The 16,338-nt window shown below is 34.6% G+C and overlaps 1 protein-coding gene across 3 annotated transcripts in view; it reads right to left on the minus strand.

The window, feature by feature from the left end:
* Nucleotides 1–393: 393 nt before the first annotated feature.
* The window catches only part of LOC128263837 (eukaryotic translation initiation factor 4B), a 42,074-nt gene continuing 26,129 nt past the window's right edge, over nt 394–16,338 (minus strand). For 2 of the 3 annotated variants that reach the window (XR_008268535.1, XM_052999115.1), the window contains 2 exons: nt 9,342–9,465; nt 394–521 (listed from right to left, as the gene is read on the minus strand). Coding sequence is in view for 1 of the 3 variants with exons in the window: in XM_052999115.1 (XP_052855075.1) it covers nt 468–521; nt 9,342–9,465 (178 nt within the window). In the remaining 2 variants the exon portion in view is untranslated. The remainder of the gene's footprint in view (nt 522–9,341; nt 9,466–16,338) is intronic. The other variant, XR_008268534.1, reaches the window with a different exon arrangement.

A 16,338-nucleotide genomic window follows, 5' to 3' on the forward strand; every position in this document is an offset into this window, starting at 1 on the left:
TCAAGATCTGTTATGTTCACGATGGGAACATTAAAACAATGCAAACTCCAACGAACCAACATAAAACGAAATAAAAAGCGCATAAAAACACTTGTAAATACAAGCGCTGGTGAAGACACTGGACTTTCCTGTGCCTAGTTGACACGGCATTTTGGAATTATACTTCACGTAAGCTATGGCGGCTCAATCTGAAATTGAAACTTTGGATAATAATCATTTGATTAAGCAAGCTTCCTCCCAGCTGCGGGGCTTACAAGATATCAAATTACCGCCCCTGCTGGACGGTAGTATGCCTCATCACCGTAAGTGCTAGTCCTAGATCAGAATGAAAGGTTTACTTATGCTGTGGCTGCAACTATTAAGGTAGTTCGTTCCCAAGGCGAAAGACAGATATTAAAATTTGCTTGGGAATTAGGCTATATATGCTCTGTTTATTTTTATTAATTTATAAGAAACATACAAATATTTTATTCCGATCCTTCATCGTCTAGTCCAGAATATTTATTAGAAGACTGCAAAACCTGCAATAGTAATAAAATAATGGAGTTTTAAAAACATTGATTAAAATATATGACGAAATTAATATTATTACATGTGAAAATACCAATGTCCCCTGTTCAAAATTTTACTATAAATATATTATATTTTTTTAATGCATACACATAGTCGTACCATTTATATGCAAAAACATCACGATATGAGGTAACATACCATATGTTTTGACAAATGAAAACAGGGCAGAAGTCAAAAACAAGCTTTGAAAACTTAAAAATACTGCCTTCAGAAATTTTTTTTTACTTCAGTAATTACGCAGTAAATTTAAAATGGTGAGATTACAACTTTAACTTAAAGGGCTTGATAAGCAAAACATAAATAAAACGAAAATAAAAATAAAACAAACAAGATTACACGATTGCCTCTCTTATGGTTCGCCCTTCTCGCAGTAAGTTAACTACGTGAGAAATTCTTCAAAGCCGATAATGAAAATAAGCCGATATTCGCAACAGGGTATACAATGCACGTAATTGCCGCCCAATGCTTACGGCTAAAAAAAAGATGTGCTCCAGAAATTTCCGATCAAAATCGGCAAAATACAAAAGATACAGGCCGTTACATAGAGCAGCGTCGAGCACCAGCGTTTTTCTCAGAAGCACTTTTTCGGACCTAACGGAAGTGATTGAAGGCGCTGGAATGAATTTAATCGTCAATAATTGTTCTTTTTTAATATTCCTTTTTTTTTAAGAACTAGGACCAGTGTTGCAGCGAATAAACAAAACAAGTGTGTTGGTAGATTAAATAATAAGTGTTATTTAAATGTGAGAAACTGCGACTGACTAACTGACAAAAGAAACAAGCATCCGCTATAAAAGTGGTGAGATTAACATGCCGTTACTTTACTTAACATATGGTCTCTGTCTCTGCATGATGTAAGGAACATAAGGAATAGTTCATATTATTTACATTTGTTGCCTTGTACATTAAATACTTACAACACGCCCTCTCAAAGTAATAAGTTTATAATTGATAAATTCCTAACGCACTGATGCAGACTTGGTGTTTGTTTTGGCTAAGACCTTTAGTCAAATCGTAGGCTGGCTTATGTTCGGTTGGCATGTATTTGATTATGATTTGGTTATCGCAATTTCTCTGCTTTTATTGAATATGGTGATGGCGCACAACAATGTGTTTCGTGCGCGGGTGGAAGGCAAACCCTAATACTAGTTTTTGGGCGCTTTGGTTGTCGTTGTAAGAACGGACAGAGCCACATTTTCGCACAATGCTGGTAAATTGCTTCGGATATCGCAAGGTATTGCGATTCCGTACTTGAAAGTGTTACCGTTCGCTGTTTTCATGCCTGTCGCTAAGGATTGCTCCCCAGTCAGCGTCAGTAACGCCGTATAGAATCTCCTTAGTTCAAAGATATAACAAGCCCAATCGTATCGTTCCGGGTAGGTACCGTAGAAGGCGTTTTGCTGGATTCCATTACTCCCCAATGTTATTTAAGTTGAACTGACTAAGGAAACTGACAGCAAATGTGATATCTTGACGAGTAGAAACTAAAAGAAACATTAAAGCACCGATTAAGTTCTGATAAGGATACTTCCTCATTTCCGATTCGTCAGCTACGTCTGAGTCGCTTTAGGTTGCTCTTGGCCTCGATGGGGGTTAATGCAAACTCGGCCATGTCAAATCTGTTTAGCAGCTTGTTTATGTACTGCTCCAGCGAGATAAATATACGATTGTCTTTTAGGTTTTTTCCGGAACTCCATACCTAGGCAGGTGCTGACTTCGCCTGTCTTTTATTTTAAATGCTTCGGCCAGACTCAATTCTGTCTCGGCAAGGAAAAAGTCGTCGACTTATAAAGTAACCAGGAACATTTTTTCTTCTTGCCGTTTTACGAATTAACATGTATCCTCCTTAGTTGAGGACTGTTGTAGTCTATTAAGTGCCTTCCGTAAGATGCACACAGGATTTTGAAATGTGTTTGCATTTTTTATCCAGTTCTTCACTGGGTAGTAAATCTGTGTAGTTAATCATCTCCTATTAATACGCCGATTTCCTTTAACTTTATCACTTTATCCTTTACGTGCTCTGGTATATTACCACCTTCACACAGGCGTGACAATACCACTTTCTTCAGAAGCGCTGCTTTTCGCACCGGACCTCGAGTTAAAAAAGTCTCTTGCAATTTGAACCAACAGTGCTTGGATGTGGGACATCCCTTAATCAAGGCCAGCTCCGATGGACTTACTGATAACAAAATATCTGTCCGAACTTTTTCATACGTTTTCCATCAGCTTTTAAAGTTGGGCTAGGGCATCTAAATACTGACACAGATCGCTTTTCACGAGTACTACACGCATTTGCACCTTATACGTGACTTAGTTATCTGCACAAAGCGGTTCAGTTCACGAAAGCACTGCCCACTATTAGCGAGTGAATAAGCTATGACTGGCTACAAGTGAAGTTTTTTATGGTCGCGGGGGTATATGACCAGCGCCCATAAACTGTTGCAACGAATAGACAAACACGTGTGCTTGTAGGTTAAATAACAAGTGTGATTTATTAATATGGGTTTATATAGTACGCATCTTTGCATCACTGGGAGAGTCTATCTTGCCGCCTTGCCGTTTCGAGTCTTACATATTCTCCAACTACAAGTGGGGGAGGACAAAATTGCGTTGCTACAGCTCAAATGACATCTAGCAACGGTTGACAACGGTCTTAAATTAATGGTCAGGGGAGATGAAATATACAAGGGCATTATAGCCCCGAAAAAACACTTATCCACAAAAGTCAACTAGCTAACCTAAGTGCGATGAATGGAAATAGGATAAAGCCAGCTGACATAAGCTATACAGTTCTTCTTTCAAAAATCGGTCTGCCAAAAAACAAATAAAAGGCATAAACCGCAACAGCAGCCAGAACGATAACCTCACGATTACAATAATTTTAGGCAGAGTAGCATATAATAAAGCTGCTGAGCTACCAAATATGCGGAACTTTGACTAATATGAAACGCACTTGCTAGGGGATGTGCACGAGGAGGGCATGTTTTTGAAATTTGCAAACAGATGAGCCAGGAGTAAACAGCAGTTTGTAATACAATTAAGCGTGACCACGAAACCCATAGTCTAAACGCAAAAAAAACTAACCATATTGCCGATGTGCCTGAATTGCAACAACTGGAAACTAGATTTTGAGGACCTCTACAATTGGCTTTTGGACTACGAGGGAAATAATGTTATGATAGTTGGCGACTTGAATCCGAAGATAGGCGAACACCAGATCGATACGGAAAATTCTTTTTCAACGGCGAGCTATATAATGGAGACTCGTAGAGCCTACGATAAAACAAAGAACACCAATGGCCATAAGCGCATAGAACTTTGCGAAACTACAAGTATGGCAATGTTAAACGACAAAACGTGTATATCTCCACGGGGATGGAAATTTTAATTTTGTAAGAGGTTTCCGATCACATGCCTGTTTGTGTTGAAATGGTCTCAGTCTACGACCAACAGTACCCAGAATAAAATGGGTCGAATCAAGGCAGAAATATATAGAAGCAAGGTTCTTAGCTGTTTGAGGCAAAGAAGCTAACACTACGAATGCACAGTAAATGAAGTTACGCAGATCATACGGCAAGTAGCACAATCTATACAAAGTTCGCGTCAACGTGATTTTAAGCAGGCAGGAGTTGTTAACCAGTGTGAGTTTGCACTGAAGCACGCTTTTGCAAAAAGCGGAAAATTGGCAAACAAATAAAATGGTTCCGCAGCCGCAGGATCACTCCATGAACGTTTTAAGGGACTACTTCAGTTGTCAAGCAGGACCCAGATCAGTTACGCATTACCATACTTGGAAATAAAATTACCTCGACGAATCGATAGAACTCAGCGGACTCCAAGCCAAAACCAAATAAAAACCCTGGTTTGGACCGAGTTCCGGCCGATCTCACAAGTTTTAATCGAAGAGAGAATCGTCAATTATGTTGACCCTTGCAGCTATTGCAAAAATTAAATATTCTTGAAAACATTATGTTTATATTTTTAAAAACATTGAAGCTATGATGATTTGCAGTTCAATTATTCGATAGTTCCTATGGCAGCTATATGATATACGATTTTAATAAAAAAAACCCGAATGCACACGAAATGCCGGGGCCTACTGCTAAGAGCCAGTGAGGCCTCCCGCTTTCAAATTTTTTTGTCGAAATTCGTTGTATGAAATGATCAGTCTGTCTATATGTCATATGGTTAGTGCTATGGGTCTGTAGACAGCAACGTTTTTCGCTTGACAAATCCGAAGTGGTTAAATAACAGAAATTTGCTTTCAAAAAGTACCGCAAGATCCATAGTCTCACTCAGCGTAGAGAGTGAATGATTGTCAATGATGTATGTTGAAAGAATTGTAACGATAAGTTTGCTTTAGCGAGAACAACATAACATTTAGATTAAGAGGCAATTTGTTCTGACTTCTGTATAAACGGATTTTGGGCAAATAACTGTCGTTTATTGAATTCACCGACATGTACATTTTAAGGTCATCCGTATTAAGAAGATATTTGGCAGATTAAAATTAGTATCAAATATCATTAATTAAAAAAAATTAAAAGTAACGGGCCAAGAGAACTACATTCAGGAAGTCCGGAAGTTGCTTTATAGGAGTAAGAAGCAAACTCAGTGAGTTCCACATGATAGGTTCGATTTAACCACTAACCATACAACATATAGACTGGTCATTTCATACAATGAATTTGTATTTGTATTTTGTATTTTATTATAAAATTTCATCCTAACGCTACAAGTTTGGAACTTATAAGTTAATGCGCTAGTCACTAAGAGTTGCAAATATTTAATTGTTACATTATACTTAAAACTAATTTTCATAAAAACTAACCTAAGTCGCCTTCTATTTTTAATTTAATTTAGGTAATAGTGTTTTTAAGGTGTGTGAATAATTCTATCTTGAATTGCGTAGCACTGCTAATATTTTTAAGATGGTTGGGGAGCTGATTCCATGATCGAATAGCATTAATTAAAAATTGTCTTTCGTTCAAGTTATCTGTTACAAACATCTATACATTCATTTATTCTGTTTAAAGGACGACTCACATACATTTGGACATCACCAGCATACAAGTGTACATTACATTCAGATAACGCATTGGGAAGGTCATTAACATATAAGGTAAACAATAAGGGACCAAGCACAGACCCTTGGGGTAAACCACGATTAACATTTTCATATGAAGACGAAACGCTAGACAGTACAACAGATTGACGACGATTTTGTAGGTACAAAGACACATTGCATTGCATTGTCGGACATAAATTTATTAATTTGATCATGGATCATTGGTAAAATGGAGATGGGTCTGTACTCATTATTTGATTTAGGAATCGGAATTATTTTTGCCGCTTTCCAACAGTCCGGATAAGTAGATTTTGACAGTACAGTATTAAAGGTATAGGTTATGTATGGCAGAATTTTTATGAATTTAGGGTTTATGTTGTCAGACCCAGTGGCGCCACTCTTAATTCTTGGTATACTTTGAAGGACATCACACTGATTAACACACAAAAACCTAAATCTAATATCACAGACAGTTTCAGGTACAAATCGTGGGTTCAGATATTTATTTTCAGTAATTTCAGGCACTGTGCAGCTGAAGAACTTTTTATTAAGTTCATTTACATTCATGTCATGATCAAGTCTTGGTTTAACTTTCCAATTGCGAAAATTAAAGTAGTTTATATTTCTAGAGTCCCTAAAAACTATTGGATGGTCAAGGTATTGTAGGTCAAGTGCATAAGTCAAGTATATGAGGTCGTGTTTTGAAAACGATGGGACAATAAGTTGGTCATATGTAGCTACTATGTCTGTATTAGACACAAAAAATAAGTCTAAAAGCGAGTTGCGGGTTTTGGTAAAATGCGTAGGGGACACAAAGTTAACCAACTTCATCCCCAGCGATTTCATGTCCTCTGCAAGGTGGGATTCCCTTAAAATATCGCTATTAAAATCGCCTGTTATAATGACGTCTGAATAATTAATTGACACATCAAGAATGATGTTTAAAAATTGTTCATAGTCAATCCGGCAGTTAGGACGGTATATACACCCAATTAGTATCTTATCAGCATATCTTTGGCATCTAATTTCTATAAATAAGTATTCAATTGCACTACTGGTTGAGTGTTTACATATAAACGTGGAACATAACTTTTTACTAACATATATTGCAACCCCACCCCCATGACTATCTCGATCACAGCGATGCAAATTATAGCCATCACATTCAACTAAAACATCACATAAATTAGGAACAAACCAAGTTTCAGAAACACATATAACATCTACGCTCGAATTGATAAAGAGGTATCTAAATTCTTGAATTTTTCGTGTGAGCATTTATATGACACACATTAAGACCAGCTCTCTTTGACACAAAAATTTGAAAGCGGAAGGCCCTGGGCTCTCAGCAGCAGGCCCCGGCGCTTCGTGTTCGGGTTTTTTGCTCTCTAATTCTTATTCTCATTTTTAGTCTCATAGTTTTAAAGCTATCTGCATGAAACTTTCACAAAAGTTGACTTTCTATTGCAGGTAGTATAAAAGTCGGAACGAGCCGGATCGGACGACTATTGCATATAGGAACAATCGGAAAAATAAATGAAACAAGAAAGGAAGCAAACTTCGGCAAGCCGAAGTTTATATACCCTTGCAGCTATTGCAAGAATTAAATATTTTTGAAAACATTAAAATTATGATTTACTTGCGTATATGTCTAAAAACATTGAAGCAATGATGATTTGCAGCTCATTATTAGGTAGTTATTTTATATAATTTTATTATTTCTATTGGAGCTATATGATATAGTCGTCCTATTTTGATGAAATTTTAACCGTAATTCTGAAATATTTATCCATTACTATATGTCGAAGAACTTATAGAAAAATTTAAAAACACCAAAGTTATATTTTTTTTTTATTTACTTTTATGATTGTTCCTATGAGAGCTATATGCTATAGTCGTCCGATTTTGATGAAATTTAAACCGTAATTCTGAATGATTTATCCATTACTATATCTCGAAGAACTAAAAAAAAACAATAAAAAACAGAAAAGCTTTAATTTTTTTTCATTTATTTTTATGATTGTTCCTATGGGAGCTATATGCTATAGTCGTCCGATTTTGATGAAATTTAAACCGTAATTCTGAAATATTTAACCATTACTATATCTCGAAGAACTAAAAAAAAAATTAAAAAACAGAAAAGTTATAATTTTTTTTCATTTATTTTTCCGATTGTTCCTATGGGAGCTATATGCTATAGTCGTCCGATTTTGATAAAATTTAAATCATAATTCTGAAATAATAAACCATTACTAAATATCGAAGAACTAAAAAAAAATTAAAAAACAGCAAAGTTATAATTTTTTTTCATTTATTTTTCCGATTGTTCCTATGGGAGCTATATGCTATAGTCGTCCGATCCGGCTCGCTCCGACTTATATACTACCTGCACTAGAAAGACAACTTTTGGGAAATTTTCATGCAGATAGCTTAAAAACTGAGAGACTAGTTTGCATATAAACGGACGGACAGACGGACGGACAGACGGACGGACAGACGGACATGGCTAGATCGACTCTTCTAGTGATGCTGATCAAGAATATATATACTTTATAGGGTCGGAAACGTCTCCTTCACTGCGTTGCAAACTTCTGACTGAAATTATAATACCCTCTGCAAGGGTATAAAAATTGTAACTTTGCTGTTTTTAATTTTTTTTTAGTACTTCGAGATATATTAATGGTTAAATAATTCAGAATTACGGTTTTAATTTCATCAAAATCGGACGACTATAGCATATAGCTCCCATAGGAGCAATCGGAAAAATAATGGAAAAAAAAATGTAGCTTTGCTGGTTTTTAATTCTTTTTTTTAGTTTTTCGAAAAATAGTATTGGTTAAATATTTCAGAATTACGGTTTAAATTTCATAAAAATCGGAGGACTATTAATAAGTCAAAAAGAATTTAAAAAAAAAATTACAAAAAAGAAAAGTTACATTAAAAGAAATTTTTTTTAAATATTTTTATTGTTTCCATTTTGATGAAATTTAAACCGTAATTCTGAAGTATTTAATCGTTACTACGTCGAAAAAAAAAGTTTCTCCTTCACTGCGTTGCAAACTTCTGTCTGAAATTATAAAACCCTCTGTAAGGGTATAAATATCCTTCCTTTTTTTGTATAGCCGGTTAAAATGCCGCAATAGCGGTAACCTTTTCGACTGCCTGACCACATACCGCACCAATCAGTCAATCCCTGGAAGTTAAAGCCAGATGAACTTGTCGTAAAAGCAATTTTGTGTTCTCGGCGTCTGTAATTTCAAGGAAAAACGTAAGAGTTCTTGAGCTGTAAGGTACAAAGCTATATTTTTCTTGATCTGGCTTCTGAAATCAGCTGTCATTCTGTCAAGCAGAAACAGACTTTAAGGGACTTTGGGTTACTGTTAATGTTAGCTCCTACCTTGCACTCGGGAACAGCTAATATTTTTAACTTATTCTTCCTTGACCTCGAATCGAAACCGAACTGAAACTCTGACGCTTTCGACTTTATGATTTGCCGCGACAAAAGAATTTTTAAATGGGTTAACAGAACTGCTATATGATAATCGGAGCACTCTACTATAGCGTTTTTCTTGGTTAAATTCAAATATTTAATTTTTTGTGTCGATTTAAAAAAAATTGCCCGAAAAACAGTTGGAGGTTTGTGGATTCCCAGAATATTGTCTTTTGCAAGTATTAAAATAAAATAGAAAGTTTTACTCACTGGTTCAATCTGGGGAATATTTTTCGGCAGTGAACGGTCATTACGTGAATCTCGTTTGTGTTTGTAATCCTCTTGAATTTTGCTCTCCCCGTTCGTATGAACCGTTTCTTTTAAAAACTCAAGCCTGTAAAGTAAATACAAAAGGATAATTGCATTAAATTAATAATTGAAAAATAAAATTACACACAGCACAAAGCACCAGCACACAAATAAAATACAATTTAAAACAAGAAAGGAAGCAAACTACGGCAATCCGAACTTTATATACACTTGCAGCTAACTACGGAAAGCCGAAGTTTATATACGAAGTTTATAAGACAACAATATTTCTATTTTGATGCCTTTGTGTTTAACAAAAGTGAAGCTATAGCGATTTTCCTCTAAATTATTCGATCCTTCCTATGAAAGCATATGATACGTTGTCCGATTTTAATTAAATTAAAACCAAAGAATAATAAAAAAAAAGCAGAACAGCGAAGCTATAATTATTTATTTTTTTTATTTTTATAATTGTCTAAAAGATAAAGTTGTCAAATTTTAACAATTGAAAACGGTAATTCTAAAATATTTAATCATTACTATATCTTATACAATATTAAAAAAATACCCATTAGTATATTTTAAAGAATATTTAAAAATAATTGGAAGACACCAGTTATACGTTTTATACCCTTGTAGAGGGTATTAAATTTTAGTCAGAAGTTTGCAACGCAGTAAAGGAGACATTTGCGACCCTATAAGCTATATATATTCTTGATCAGCATTTTGTCATGTCCGTCCGTCCGTTTCCACGCAAACTGGTCTCTAATTTCCTGCTGCAGGTAGTATATAAGTCGGAACGAGCTGAAGCGTGCGACTATAGCATATAGCTCCCATAAGAACAATTGGAAAATGAAATTAAAAAAATTATAACGTTGCTGTTTTTTAATTTGTTTTTTCTTAGAGATATATAATTGGTTAAATATTTTACAATAACGATTTAAATTGTCTTAAAATCGACCGAGTATAGCATATAGCTCCCTCCCATTGAAACAACCGCAGTAATATAAAAAACTAAACAAAAAATAATATATAATAAAATATAAATAAATAATAAAAACTGGTTTGCCGTTTTTTTTTTGTTAAACTATGATAAAACCGTACTTCTAAAAATATAATTCGTCATAAGGAATACAAAGGGTACAAAAAAGCGTTTCCGACTAGAGGTCTACATGAATGGCAAAAAAAGGCATTCGAATGCACAATTGTCAAATTGAGTTTAATGCGTAGCTAAAAATATATGAGTGAAGGTTCGTGTAGGTCTCACGCGCACAATATTTTAACGAATTGTATGAGTGAGAATTGTCGGCGGTATTCGGATTTGAATCTTACAAGGCAGTTTAGTGCAACAGCAAGTTTAATAAAGAGTGCGAGAGTGAAGGATTCAGTAAGTAAGGGTTCCTAGTAAGTGCGATTGAAACGAAATTCAGGGGCTGTCAGGGCTCTGGCCAAACCAACAACTATTTCGTAGAACTTTGTTGTCAAGGGTAATACATAGATTTGAGCAACGCTGTCTTATGCATTGTTTAACGTAATTTTTCTAATGACTGAAACAATAAACAAAATGACCGAATGGATAAAGTGTGTCAAAAACCATTCGGATTATACGGCTAAATTCACTCACTCAATTCAAATCTATTGCTCTCACAATATGATAGAGCAGTCGCCTATTCCCGACCCTATAAAATATTGATCAAGGTCATTAGCAGAGTCGATCTAGCTTTGTCCGTCTGAGTGTCCTCACTGTCTGTCTGTTTTTCCGTATGAACGTCGAGACTTTGGGATTTTGCATTCATTACAAAACATGTTAAAGACTGCCATAACTTTATTTAAATTGGAGAAAAATAGTAGAAGATTGTACCCAACAATTTTAGCTTATAATGCTATTAAAAATCCAAACAATTATATAAATAAATACTAATGCAACCCATACTGCTACACACATAAAACTGTAGATTTTGACAGAAAAAATGATTCCATTGAAGATGCATTTAAAAAGACTGAAGAAATTGTTTCAAAATCAGATTTTTCGACTTTGGTTTTAATGCGGTGGTATACTAAGACTGTTTGCCAGTAAAGAAAAATTATGTAACCCCAATTAACAAGAAACATCGCTATAGTCGAGTTCCCCGACTTAGATACCCGTTACTCAGCCAATCTTACTCCCGCTGGAGTGAGATTGGTCGGTTTTTTGTTTGAAGGAGCTTAAAGAACACATTTACATTTCTACTCATATTGCTACCCCTGTGCATATTAATATGATAAAATCTTTATACCTAATGATGAAGTATTTCTGCTAAGCGGCTCGAGGTCAGGGAGAAGAATTTAGTATCAGACCCAAATTTTAATAATATAAATAGTTCCTAAAAGACAAAGAAATAATAACAGGCCACCGATTTTAGAAAGTGTTCCAAAAAACTGAACACTTCTATATATCTAGCCTATCAAAATGTAAGGGGACTTATGGGAGTATTCTGGTCAAGAATCCTAAAACTTAGCAAGTTTTTCAAGTAAGATAAGAAAGAAATGAATAACAATTTTTATACACAATTTTGTATATGTTTTTATTAAAATTTTAAGAATAAAAAAAAAACACGATAGTCCCCGAGATACAGCCCAGTGGAGTAGGGGTCTTCAAACAAACGGTGCGTCCTGGTTGACATGATTTCAGCTTTTTTAGAGATCGGAAAAAAAAAATTCAAACAAATTCTTCACTAGTAAAGTTGTTATCGGGTTGACCACTTTCAAAAAAAAATTATTTAAAATAACGAAAAGGCGACGGCTTGAAAACAAAAAATGTTTTCAAAACAATTTTTTTGACCTTTTCAAATATTTTTAAAATACTTATAACCAAAATTATTTTAAGTCCGAGGCAGACGAGATAGAGAGTAGTATAAACAAGATATATACAACATTTCAAAGAAATCGGTTCAGTAGAACTTGAAATATCATGTCAACCATCACAAAAAAAAAAAGGATTTCGAGAAAAACGCCGGACTCCACGTCACCGAATTGTCTGTGTCTCCAAAAATAATTCGATTCTTGAAAAATCATGTTTTTGAATGTCTAAACTTTCAAAATATGGAGAGAGAAAAAAAAAATGATTTTATAAAACTTCTAGACCAGATTACCCCTTTAATTTTAAGTTACCTAGGCTGTACGTTGACTTCTCTGCCTTTAATAAACATATTTTATTATTCGCAAAAACTTGGCTGAAACTGGAGATTTCCAACACCGAAGTTTTTAACACTTTACATCGGGGATACACTACTGGCCAAAACAATAAGTACATAGTTATCATTTTTATTTGTTAGGACGAAACTCGAATGTTACGGAACACAGGTCTGTAAATCGCGTATATTTTGAATAGTTATATTGTTGAAAGACATTTAAATATAAAATAAAAGTGGAGAACCCTATACATTTAATGCAAAGCTCTGGTCAAAATAATAAACACACAAGTAGTTTACCTAAATTTTAAGAGATTTAACCTAGTTTTGTGTTAAGGTATGTTGGTTTTCTTTAACTCCTTTCATTGCTAATTAAAGCACATTCAAGTTTTAAAACAGTTGTTTAGATGGGCCAAACATGCATTGCACCCTTGAAGAAACAAATATTGCCGAAAATCTTCAAAATGATGGCAAATTGCGAAAAGTTGGACGCTCGGTGTGTTTTTTTCAATTCATTAAAACCCAAAGCTAATATTGAATAACGAGGACGACTTGCAAAAAAGGGTGTCTTTATGTCTTCCAAATAGGAAAAGAGACATTATCTTAAGGGGTTATATACGTTTTTCATTTTCGAAAAATCGAAAATTTGTTTATTGCTTTATCAAACTTAAAACTTTAAACGCGAATATCTCGAAATGGAGTTTTTTGAAAAATGACTTTGCGGTGACGTAAATTGGCGGAAAACTACTGAGCCGATTTTCTTCAAATTTTCTTTAAAATGTTCGTAATTAAATTTTTCTGACGCAAACTTTTTTTTTAGCCGAAATGAATTTTTAAGTGAAATTTCTAGTGACCATATTTTGCATAAAACGTTTCAAACAAAAAAATGAATAAAAACGATCGTTCAAGCACAAGGAATTATACTAAACTAATGAAATTTGTTTACTTTTATGGTTTTAGTTGACTTGTTCGACCTGGGGAACCGTCACCGCAAGGCTCTGCCAAAAAAAAAAGCCTCTAAAGGAAACATCCACCCCTTAAAAACTATTTGATATTTTTCCACGAAATTTCGCACATTGTAAAAAAAGTGTAATATCAAAAAATAAAAACATTCGTGTAATGAAATAATTGCTACATACCTAAAAAAAAATTCCAAACTATCCTTTTTCTCTTCGACAAAAAAGGTATATAACCTCTTTAAATTTAAATATGAGCCGACAGATTGCTCAAAATGATTTGGAATGGTCTGGACCAGAGGGCTCTAAAAAGTGGAATACTATTTTATGGAGCGATGAATTAAAGATAAATCTTTGCGATGGGTATTTTAACAAGTTAACAATCCAAAACACACCTTATAGCTGGTCAAGGCTTGGTTTGCAGAAACCAGGTGAAAGTTATGAGTTGGCCAAGCCAGTCTCCGGACTTAAATCCAAATGAAAACATTTGGGGAGACTTAAAACGTCGAATCGGAAGAAATACTTTTCAAAATGCCTAATTGTGGAGATTTCTAAAAAAAAAATGTGGTATGAAATTCCAGTGGAGAACTTTTTGGCCAAAAGTGTAACTCATCCTGAAATATAACTTGTTAGTGTAAAAGTTTCCTTACATGCCTTATCAATTTAGCTTTAAAAAGTGCCACTGAATTCATTTATAGCGTTTTAAACAAGTTTTTTTAATGAATGCGTTCCCTACAGTCTTCCTCCAAAACATAAAAGACCTCCGAGGTTTACACTAGAGCTTCAAAAACTTAAAACCTAAAATCAAACACTTTCCAAAATTACATACGGACAGGAATGCCAAATTCAAAACACGTGGTTTTTCTAAAGGAATTCACCAGGCCCAGACGGGCTTCCTGGGTGTGTGCTTTGGTTATGGACCTCAACTATTTGTAAACCGATTCTTAAACTTCTTAATTTACCTATCTCAAACATCAGTTTTTTCAACTATCTGAAAAGATGCCTTTATTATTTTTCTTCATAAAAAGAGATGTACAAAATTGCAATTCCTTTAACAGTGCATCATTACTTCTCATTTGCAACACTTGTATTCCTCGCTTTGTTAAGCGAAGGTCAACCACCACGAGCCTACTTGAATTGACATCTTTTGTTGTTAAGGGATTTAACAATAAAATGCAGACTGATGTTATATATACCGATTTTAGTAATAATTTTAAATCTGCTAATCAATTTCTTCTTTTATGTAAATTAGATCAGCTTGGGTTTTCGAATAATCTATTAACTTGAATTTCAAGTTACTTGAATGGAAGAACTCAGCGGGTAATTTTTAAAAACGCAGTTTAAAATAAGGCCATGAGTGTTCTTGGGTTTAGTAAGCGATGGTCAAAAGAATTTGATGATCCTTATAAAAAAAAATTATTATTTATTTCCATTGTCCGTCCTAATTTAGAATATTGGGCTTGTCCCGTTTGGAGTTCCCATTATCAAGTTCACATCGATCGTATTGAGACGGTACAAAAATTTATTCTTTTTGCCCTTTGTGGTTTTAACTGAGATCAAATGTGAGGTGGCCGTCTTAACCTAGTAGATTAATTTTGCTTAATTTAGCTACTCTTGTAAATCATAAAACCATGTTTGGAACTATTATTATGCACAATCTGGTCAGAGGTTATAATCAGCCCCCTTCCCGTTTTCACTTCTGAAAGATTCACACAGATTCGAATTTCCCAGACCTGTTCCAATATTCACTTCCAAAAGATTTGCACGGATTCTAAGTTCCCTCTGTTAAATCTCTGTTCCCTTCCACAAAAAAAACACACGGAATCTTTTCGCCAAGCATTTTTAAGAACATTGTTGCATAACAGATTTAGTTAACAGTAACATATTTGACTTTTTAAAAATTATTTTGTGATGGCACCTCAGAATCGCTTCGATTCTAAACTACTGGAGTTTTGCAAATCCGCCGCCCATGTACTAGTTTCCGAACGAATTTAATAGAAACAAAGCAAGGTTAAAAAAAAAAAAATATTTTCTTGGGACTTATTTTTAGCAAGCGGTTTTCGGTTTGTTTTTATATGGTTAGAAGTGTAAATTGTAGTTTTTGTTGTTATTACCCCTTAATTTAATTTACTTATTATTATATTGCAAAGCGAGATGTGTTAGAACCTTTTTCATCGACTGTGGCAACTTTGGTCCAAAGCGGCTGATTCACGCACAAAATTTAAAATACAAAATGTAAGTATGAATATTTTCTCTATTTAAAATTAATTTTATTAGGAGGAAACATTAGAACAACAAACAAGACGTCATATTTATGAAACGGGGTTTGTGAAAGGTGACAGAGTGGCCGTGGATGCCAAATGGCATGCATTGCATCTTAAATTTCGGTTATTGCGTTTAATGTCCAACTCGTTACTTGCCAAAAGTTGCAAAAACGTCGTTAAAATCAAACCAATAATCTTGGAATTATTTCGGGCAACTATGCTGATTTCCACACGAGCTGTTCAACACTTTTGTTGGACAATTTTCATCAATTTGTTATTTTTGGCTACCAATGATTTTTTGGCTGATGTTTGACATTAAATGTGTGCACCAATGATGCACAGCGATAAGGAACAGCAGCGGGTCAAATGTTGATCAGAGATTTGCCTGGAAAACTTAGACAAATCATAGGCTTTTGTTAAGAGGAGTATCATCAGTCAGCTGTTTTATTTCCCCCCAAATAGTAATCTCCCTAAGAAAAAAGTCCGCCAATTTTGACGAATTCACTTCCGAGTGAAAACTGGAACAGACCTGATAAACTTCAATAGTTAAGAGCCGTATATTGTTCGC

The sequence above is a fragment of the Drosophila gunungcola genome, unplaced genomic scaffold, assembly GCF_025200985.1.
Source record: "Drosophila gunungcola strain Sukarami unplaced genomic scaffold, Dgunungcola_SK_2 000022F, whole genome shotgun sequence".
NCBI classification, from domain to species: Eukaryota; Metazoa; Arthropoda; class Insecta; order Diptera; family Drosophilidae; genus Drosophila; species Drosophila gunungcola.